Here is a 9,935-nt window from a genome sequence, read left to right as displayed (position 1 = left end):
TCACTTTGTGAAATTATGCACATATGTGCACAGCACCTAGGATTTAAAATAGCAAAGAGAAATACAACTTGAAATAGCTGAAGTCAGAAGTTAGTCTGTGGACAAACCCTCCTAATTATTCAAATGCGTAAGATTGTAAGCAGAGGATTCGGTTATTTTCAGCTACTTAAAATATAAATACTCTCCTGTCAGAAATAAACTATTTATTTTAGAATTTATTTCTCAGAGTTTTTATATGAAATTATATCAATTAAGTCATAGAATTTATACTATGGCAAGACACAGACAAACTAGCTTGTCAATGAGTGTTGTCAACACACACACACAAACACACACACACACACACACACACACACACACACACAGAGCTACTGCACAAGTACCTTCAAATGCCTTGAAGAGTAATAACTTATATAGGAAATAAACTTGCTGAGTTTTCACCAATTTGACAATTCTCATACTTGGTGTGATTTTATTACTGATGTGTTGCACACATGAGAAGAAGGTTTTCTCAGCCAAGGAGAGGAAATTCAAGAGTATAAAGCAAAAAGACTGTGGACCACCAAAAAAGAGGCACTTTAGCAGTTGATTAGTAATTGTCATTTTATGACTTGTGTTTACAGCATTTACCAATGTCCTGAGGGAATTTTGCTGGAATTTTTCTCATCATAAATAAATGAGGTTGTATTTGCTTTTGTTTCCATTTCTAGTCCATAATGCATTTAGCAGGAAGAATCCCTTCTACTAGTTACTTCCTTCATTGCTATGACAAAATGACAAAATGAGGGAAGAGTATTTTGGTTCACAATTTGAGGGGACAATCGTTTACGGCAGGGAAGGCACAGTGGCAGGAGCAGGAGGCAGCCTGGAACATTAATTACACCCTCAGTCAGGAAGCAGGGGATGATGATCACTGCCGCTCAGCTCACTCCTTTTTATTCAGGTCAGGATCCCAGCCCATAGGATGGTACCAACCAAATCTGGGGTGGATCTTCTCACCTCAGTTAACCTAATGTAGAGACTCATTCACAGAAGTGCCCAGAGGCATGTTTCACTAGTTATTATAAAACTACTCAGGGAGATGATAACAATTAACCATTATACCATCAAGCCCCACAAATCTGGAAAGGACACTGACAGACCCAATCAACATGGAAGACTATCTGGTGGTTGACTTCTTAACTCTAGCCTAGTGAGGGCCACAGACACAAAGGCTTTTTCAAAGTATCATTATGTGTGCTAGACCTCTTTTAGTACTCCTTATTTACCCAACTCTTCTCCTTCCCGGGCTCCATGACCCTCTAGACCCCAACCAAGTCATATCAGACAAAGGTTCACAGTGTCTGTATTAATGGCTTACCACTGTGACTAGGATGCTCCATGGAGGAATAAAAAGGACATTTGGAAAAGATACTGGGGGCCAAAGAGTGGAAAATATAGAAGACTTTGGACTGTATCATCTGTGGGAAGGTAAAATATTTAACCCCAAATATGTTTCTTTGGCATATTTAATTGTGACGATTCAGAAAAACTATAGACAACTGCAGACAGGATGGTTCGGTAAAGTTGTGCCTTTGTAAAAAGAAATACACACTTGTCTCTGCATTAGTAAAAGAAACGGGGAATATAGAGATGAGCTTTTCTTCTCTACTTTCCCCAATTTCTGCCTAGGGAGCTCTTCCCACAGAAAGAAGAGATCGAGTGTGTAGCATCTACTCAGATGGAGATGGCCACAGGTGGATGCTGCCTGGGAAGACTTCATCTGTATCAGTCAATTCTTGCTGAGTGTGTATTTTCTCTCCAAGCTTTCCATAGCCTCTGTTACTTTTTTTCATCCCAGAAGCCCAAGGTTTACATGATAGTCAACTTGAGCTGGGGCTATAGCTCAGTACGGAGCACTTCCCCTGGAAGTCAAAGCCCTGGGTGTGACCCTCAGTACCACAAAAAAAGGTGGGACAATCATTTGGACCCATGTGAATTTAATACCCACATGCCTTAGAGATGTAATACAGTTTGTGTACTCTTACTGTTTTCTGTCTGTTGTCCAATTATTTTAGAGATGAAAATTACTGCAACATCAGAGGGAAATGCAAAAACTTATAATTTCCCTTGCCAGGAACTAATTGGCAGCCACTCTATGATTTTGAATAAAAATATTCATACACACATGTGAGATAAAATAGTGAAAATATTTTGATCATGTCAAATTTTTCATTATTATTTGGAGTGGTAGAATTATACTTTAAATTATATATAATAATGTTTTGAATTCTCATGATTATTTGTTATTTCTGTATTTAGTTTTATAAGATATATTAAAATTAATTTTGGTTGAATGTTATGGGAGCTTATTTGATTAATTTGATTCTTCTCTGATAATTTTTATATTTGGCCAATATGGTTAATAAATAAAATGACTCATGCTGAGGTGGTGCATACCTTTAATCCCAGTACTTGGAAGGCAGAGCCTTGCAGGTCCCTGAGTTCAAGGCCAGCCTGGTCTATAGAGTGAGTTCGAGGATGGCTAGGGCTACTCAGAGAAACCCTGTCTTGAAAAAAATAAAGTACATTCAGTTGAGGCAGGTCCAAGCCCCTCCTCCCTGCACCAAGGCTGCGCAAAGTGTCCCATGGGAGACCTTGCCTTGGAGGAAGTGGGAATGGGGTGTGTGTGGAGGGGAAGGCTGGGGGGGGTGGGAGGAGGGAGGAGAGGGGAATATGTGGTTGGTATATAAAATGAATTGGAAATCTCTTAATAATAATAAAAAAAGAAAGTAAAATAAAATTAAAACAACTCAAAGGATTAAGTTCTTAAGGCTATAACAACATATAGTTATATCAAATTAAGCCTGAACATTAAGTCTTATGATACTGAACACTAATATATTCTGACCTGAATGCATTTTGTTGTGGTGGTTTGAATGAGAATGTCAGCTGTCAGCTCATTTGTTTCAATACTTGGACTTCAGTTGACAGAGCTGATTAGGAAGGATTAGAGGGCGTGGGCTTGTTGGAGGAGATGTATCACAGGATGGTCTTTGCGGTTTCAAAAGACTCATGCCATTTCCCCATTTCAAGCTAGTTCTCTTTACCTTCTGCTTATGACTTGACATGTGGTTCTCAGCTTTTCCTGCTGCCATGCCTTTGTTCTACCAACGTAGACTATCATCCTCTGGAACTATAAGTCCATTTTAATGCTTCCTTTTATAAGTTGCCTTGATCATGATGTTCTATCCCAGCAATAGAAAAGTAATGGATACAGCTGTATACCATGAGTAACACAAAACACTTTTCTGGCAAGTGGTTACTTTAAATTGTAACTAAAAATCCAGATGTGTTGATCAAAAATGCAATTGTTATGATAATCTTAACTTGTGATGATTTGTGTGTTGCTGAAGTAGTGTGTAAATACAGGAAAAGAGTTAACCCTTCCTAGACCTAACTTAATTTTTATGTCTCTAGTATTTTTCTTACCGTGTTAAGTCTCAATATAGTTGACTGGAGACTGCCCTACATGGAAACTGTACACAGAAATTATACCTTCTTCTTGAAATATCATTAAAAATGCTATTAAGATGGTCAGTGAACCATACTTATTACTAAAACATCTATCTTAACTGCGTTGTGCGTCCTCTGTATAGCACAATTAAACTGCTATTTTTATTTTCATCTATGTTTCTATCTTAACCATGTTTCTTCCTTATATTTAGGGTTGCCAAGTGCTTTCATAAATAACACTATAGTGTCATTTATAAAAAATTGTTTTGATAAGGAAATGAGCACACCAAGGTATTTTTGCTCTTCTCCCTCAACTTTAGTTATAGACTAATTACTTCAAACAGTGCATGCCCAAAGCCTTCAGATCACTTCTGTAGCTGCTACACCAGAATTTAGGTATCTATTTCTCTCCTGCAGCCTATACTTGACTATTCTCAAGGGCATCTGTCCTTTCCCCTTACCAAAAAGCTCACTGATTTTGTTTCACTTTGACTTTAGAATCTGAGTAGAGGTCCCTGAGGCTCTGAGACAAACTCCCCCTGCTTTCCCGCCTGCAGGGAACTGTATTCTCTAATGCCAGTGACAGTGCTTCATACTTCTCTGTCTTCAAATATACATTCAAAAGAAACAAAAGAGAAGAAAACATAGAACAAGCACACACATGATGGTGTGCAACTGTAGTCCCAGCATTGGAGGAACTGAGGCAGGATGACCGTGTTTTGGGGGCTAACCGGAATTACATAATATACTAGGGTACCTGGGGATATAAAGCAAGTTCAAGGCCAGCCTGGGATATAGAGAAAGTTCAAAACTAAACTGGGCTACCCAGCAAGGCATTATTTTTTTATTTTTTTCAAGCATTTGAGATCGGACTCAGAGCCTCATACATGCTAGTGAGTTACAACCAGAACACACAGGCTCCATCTTGAAGAAACAAAACAAACAAAAACAACACAGGACAAAATGAAACATATTCTAATACCACAGCTGAGTTTTTCTGAACAGAAGCATCCAATGAGAAGAGGACCACAAAGAAGCTAGATGAAGAACAATAGGGGAAAATGTCTTTCTGGGTTTGCGCATTACTTCCTTTATGCTATTTTATTTAAGATGCATTTAAAGATGACAGTGATATTTTTATATATCTACTGATATAATTATGACATCTTATTTTCTACCCACTTTTATTGCACATCAGAAAATAATTCTAAATTATCATCTTTCACTCATAACGTGATGATTTGACCGAAAAATAAAATGGCCTGGTTTTCAGAGTCCCATACCTGGCTTTCTGAGGACTGGTTAGTAGGTGGGTTCTGACACCTCACAGAGGGGTGCCTCCAGCCTCCAGCCCTGCTATTGGTCAGGTTCTGACCAATAAGGTGGTTGCTAGGTGCCAGGTGGAGAAGAGACGCCCTGCGACCATTTCGTCTGTGTTGTGCGGGAGTGTAGTAAGGCTGTCAATGGAAAGATACCAACTCTGGTCACCATGGACCCCACTGGATGAGAACTTGCGATGGCTGCGGCACACAACACCTACCCTTTCCTCCAAACACCCGTTTAGGGTTTCTCCTTGTTTCCCAAAGAGCCCTTCTGACTTTGAAGTACAACAGTGCTTTCAGGAAGTCTCTGTAGTCATAGACAGCCCACTGATGGAAACTGGAGAGAGCCCGGAGTTACCTGGCCAATTCCCAAAGCAGGAGACCACCAACAAGAAGAATGGATTGGTTAGGAAGCCCCAGCCCGTCCGCCTCATTGGAGTGGATTCTGTCTTTGGCAGGATTATTACAGTCCAGCCACCCAAGTGGACTGGAACCTTCAGAGTTTCAGACACATCAGCCTTCAGCAAAATTATCAGCAAGGAACAACAGTGGCCCATTGGTCTAAAGGAGCCTCAGATTGAGATGACCATGGCTATGTGTAAACAGATGCTACGCTCGATCCTCCTTCTATATGCGACATACAAAAAGTGCACCTTTGCCCTGCAACACTCCCAGTAAAGGGTTCCCATGTGACCCCTGTACTTCGCACCACACTCTATGGTATGTACCTGGAGCTCACACAGATCTGTCCACGGAAATCAGTCTGTAATATCATGCCTGACATTTTGCTCCTCTGTCAAGCTGTGACAATCCCCCACCCTTTCTCTTCGGAATCAGGGCCACCGAACCTGAGCCAGGAAGAACATTTCGGTGGAATGGACATTTAAAAGTTCAACTACCACGGACATGGTCATGCTGTAAAGAACAGTTCAACAAACCACATACACCAGGCAATCGAGTGTGAACACACTCAAGCCCCAAAGATAACGAAGAGCTGGGGGCAGAAAAGGAACATTTTAAAAAAGAGATGCATGGGTTTTCTGGGTACCAGAAGATGAAGGAATCAAAACTCAAAATCTTTGTGTGGGTTAAGGACTAGTTTGAAATCAGCCTTCCATAATCAAACAGATGATGACAACAACAAACCCCAATACCAACATGTTTAAAACTATTAACAAATATTAATCTTTACAGCCTGGCAAGGACGAAATTGGTAGCAGCTTCAGAGACTGGACTTTTTGGTGGAAGTCAGGAGAGTCCCCATTTTAGTTCCTGGTATTCAATTTCCAATAAACCACAACAGTTTTATTTGAAAAAGAGTTTAAAGTTTCTCATTTCCAACTTTAATTTAGTCCTAAAAATATAATTCTTACACAATGAATAGAAAAAAAAAAACCCAAATGGTAGTTTCACTCTATGGTAACTGGGTTCTGTTAAAATTGTGAGTTTAGAAATTGTCCTACAAATGGTGAATGTTCTCTAGCTCCAAATCTTCAAATGTGAATCCATAGCCTGTAGTGACTGTAGACACCAGGAAAGTAAAATGGGACCATTGCTAGGATAGGCGACTAGCTTTCATGGTACCAGAAGGTACCATGTAAGCTTCCAATGAAGAGAGACAACCAACAGTCCTACCTAGCTATAACACCCATGAACCACATCAGGGGTGGCACCATCCACAATAGGCTGGACCCTCTCATACCAATCATCAATTAAGAAAATGACGTACAGGCTTGCCTACATCCTGACCTTATGGAGGCATTTTCTCAGTTGAGACTCCCTCATCTCTGATGATTCTAGCCTGTGTCAAGTTGACATAAAACTAGCCAGTACAACTGACATTGTCATCCTGACACACAAACACATCACTTTTCAGTTAGAACCTTTTCTTTCTCATTTATCCCCATGTTAATATTCATATCACAATATAAAATACAAATAACTTTAAAAGTCCCACAGTCTTTACAAATTCAAACACATCAAAACTCCAGTCTTTTTAAAATATCCAATCTCTTAAAAAATTCAAAATCCTTTAAAATTATTATTATTATTATTATTATTATTATTATTACATTCCAACTGCAATCTCCCTCCCCCATCTACTCCTCCTCAATTTCTATTCAGGAAATCACAGGGCAGGCCTCCCCTGGATATCAACCAAACACGGCATATCAAGTTGCAGTAAGACTAGGTACCTCCCCTTGTATTAAGGCTGGACAAGGTAATCCAGTATGAGGAATAGGGTCCCAAAAGCTGTCAAAAGAGTTAGAGACAGTCCCTGTTCCCACTGTTAGGTGTCCCACAAGAACCAAGGTACACAATTGTAATATATGTGACAGAGAGCCCAGTCAGTCCCATGCAGGTTCCTTGGTTGTCCATTCTGTCCCTGTGAGCACCTCTGAGCCCAGGGTTAGTTGATTCTGTGGGTTTGCTTGTGGTGTTCTTGACTCCTCTGGTTCCTACAATCTTTCCTCCCTCTAAAAGTTCAAAGTTTTTTAGCTATAGGCTCCTGTAAAAAAATAAAAATTAAATCAAATAACTTCACACTTCAAGAGGGAAGAACCAGGGCACATTTACAATATGAACAAGCAAAACCAAACTCTAACAGTATAAATAACTTAAAGTCCAATGTCTGGGATTCACACATGATTTTGTGAGCTCCTACAAAGGGCCTGGTTCACTTCTTTGGCTCTGCCCTCTGCAGCACACACAGCTTGTCTTCTAAGTTCTGTCAGGCTCTACTCCAAGGCTGCTGTTGTTCTCGGTGCTCATCCCATGGGACTGGCATCTCTAAATGCTGGAGTCTTCTGCTGCAACTGGACTGCACTTTCATCAATAGCCTCTCTTAGGCTCTTTTCACGGTGCCAAACCTCAACTTCTCTGCATGACCCCTTCAATCCTGGGTCTTCAACTGCTATTGAGGCTGCACCTTCACCAATGACCTCTCCTGGCCCCAACAATGCCAAGCCTCAGCTGCTCTCAATGACTCCTTCATGCCTTCAAAACAGTACCACCTGGGTAATGCTTATACTATCATGTTCACCTGCCAGCAGAAGGTACAACCTTGGCCATGGCTGGAACACAGCTTCTATGTACTGACTCTCTGGAAATAGTTTCAAGAAGATTTCACCTCAATGATGCTTTTCTCTCTCTCTCTCTCTCTCTCTCTCTCTCTCTCTCTCTCTCTCTCTCTCTCTCTCAGTTTTTTTATTTAATTTTTTTTTCATTTTACATATCAACTATAGTTCCCCCTCCCTCCCCTCCTCTGGCTCCCCTCCCACCTTCCCCCCACCCCACCCTCTATTCACTCCTCCAAGAGGGTTAAGGCCTCCCATGGAGAGTCAATAGCACATGTCATATCAAGTTGAGGCAAGCCCCTCCCTACCGCATCAAGGCTGAGCAAGGCATCCCAGTTCATGCACTGGGGATAAATTCTAGTTCCACTGCCAGGGGCCCACAAACAGACCAAGCCACACAACTGTCACCCACATTCCAAGGGCCTAGTTCAGTCCCATGCAGGCTCCCCAGTGGTCAGTACAGGTCCATGAGCTCCCACTAGCTCGGGTCATCTGTCTGTGGGTTTCATCATGATCTTGACACCCCCTTGCTCATATAATCCCTCCCCTCTCTCTTCAGCTGGACTCCAGGAGCTCAGCCCAGTGTTTGGCTGTGGATCTCTGCATCTGCTTCCATCAGTCACTGGATGAAGGTTCTATGATGACAATTAGGATAGTCACCAATCTGATCACAGGAGAAGGTCAGTTCAGGCACCCTTTCCACTATTGTAAGTAGTCTTAGCTTTGGTCATCCTTGTGGGTTCCTGGGAATTTCCCTAGCACCAGGTTTCTCCCTTACCCCATAATGCCTCCCTCTATCAAGATATCTCTTTCATTGCTCTCCCTCTCTGTCCCACCCCCAAATTGACCATCCTGTTCCCTCATGTTCTCATCCCCCATCCCCTCCTCACTTCCCTCCATGCCCCCAGTTTAGCCAGGAGATCTTACCTATTTCCCCTTCCTAGGGCAATCCATGTGTGTCCCTCTTAGGGTCCTCCTTGTTATCTAGCTTCTCTGGGGCTGTGGATTGTACCTTGGTTATCCTTTGCTTTACTTCTAGTATCCACTTATGAGTGAGTACATACCGTGTTTGTCTTTCTGGGTCTGGGCTACCTCACTCAGGATGATTTTTTTTCTAGTTCCATCCATTTGCCTGCAAATTTCATGATGTTGTTATTTTTTAACCGCTCAGTGTTTTCTTTATACGTTCTTCGGTTGAGGGGCATCTAGGTTGTTTCCAGGTTCTGGCTATTATGAATAATGCTGCTATGAACATAGCTGAGCAAGTGTCCTTATGGTATGATTGAGCATCCTGTGGGTATATGTCCAAAAGTGGTATTGCTGGGTCTTGAGGTAGGTTGATTCCCAATTTTCTGAGAAGCCACCATGCTGATTTCCAAAGTGGTTATACAAGTTTGTGTTCCCACTAGCAGTGGAGGAGTGTTCCTCTTCAACATAAGCTGTCATCAATGTTTTTTATCTTAGCCATTCTGACAGGTGTAAGATGGTATCTCAGAGTTGTTTTGATTTGCATTTCCCTGATGACTAAGGATGTTGAGCAATTCTTTAAGTGTCTTCTGGCCATTTGAGATTCTTCTGTTGAGAATTCTCTGTTTAGACTTGTGCCCCATTTTTAATTGGATTTTTTTGTATTTTGATGTCTAGTTTCTTGAGTTCTTTATATATTTTGGAGATCAGCCCTCTGTCAGATGTAGGTGAAGATCTTTTCCCATTCTGTAGGCTGTCATTTTGCCTTATTGACCTTGTCCTTTGCCTTACAGAAGCTTCTCAGTTTCAGGAGGTCCCATTTATTAATTGTTGCTCTCAGTGTCTGTGCTACTGGTGGTATATTTAGGAATGATCTTCTGTGGCAATGCATTCAAGGCTACTTCCCACTTTGTCTTCTATCAGGTTCAGTGTAGCTGGATTTATGTTGAGGTTTTTGATCCAATTGGACTTAAGTTTTGTGCATGGCAGTAGATATGGATCTATTTGCATTCTTCTATGTGTTCACATCCAGTTATGCCTGCGTCATTTGTTGAAGATACTTTATTTTTTACAT

The 9,935-nt window shown here is 41.2% G+C and overlaps 1 protein-coding gene across 1 annotated transcript; it reads left to right on the top strand.

Annotated features, from left to right (window-relative positions):
• The first annotated feature begins 4,905 nt into the window (after nt 1-4,905).
• LOC114702924 (FANCD2 opposite strand protein-like) lies at nt 4,906-6,112 on the top strand. The gene has a single exon (XM_028883526.2). It carries the CDS (start codon nt 4,959-4,961, stop codon nt 5,493-5,495), a length of 537 nt encoding a protein of 178 aa, XP_028739359.1. The 5' UTR covers nt 4,906-4,958; the 3' UTR covers nt 5,496-6,112.
• Nucleotides 6,113-9,935: the final 3,823 nt, after the last annotated feature.

Source organism: Peromyscus leucopus, chromosome X (genome assembly GCF_004664715.2).
Source record: "Peromyscus leucopus breed LL Stock chromosome X, UCI_PerLeu_2.1, whole genome shotgun sequence".
Classification (NCBI taxonomy): Eukaryota; Metazoa; Chordata; class Mammalia; order Rodentia; family Cricetidae; genus Peromyscus; species Peromyscus leucopus.
This window is presented reverse-complemented; position numbering and strand designations above follow the sequence as displayed.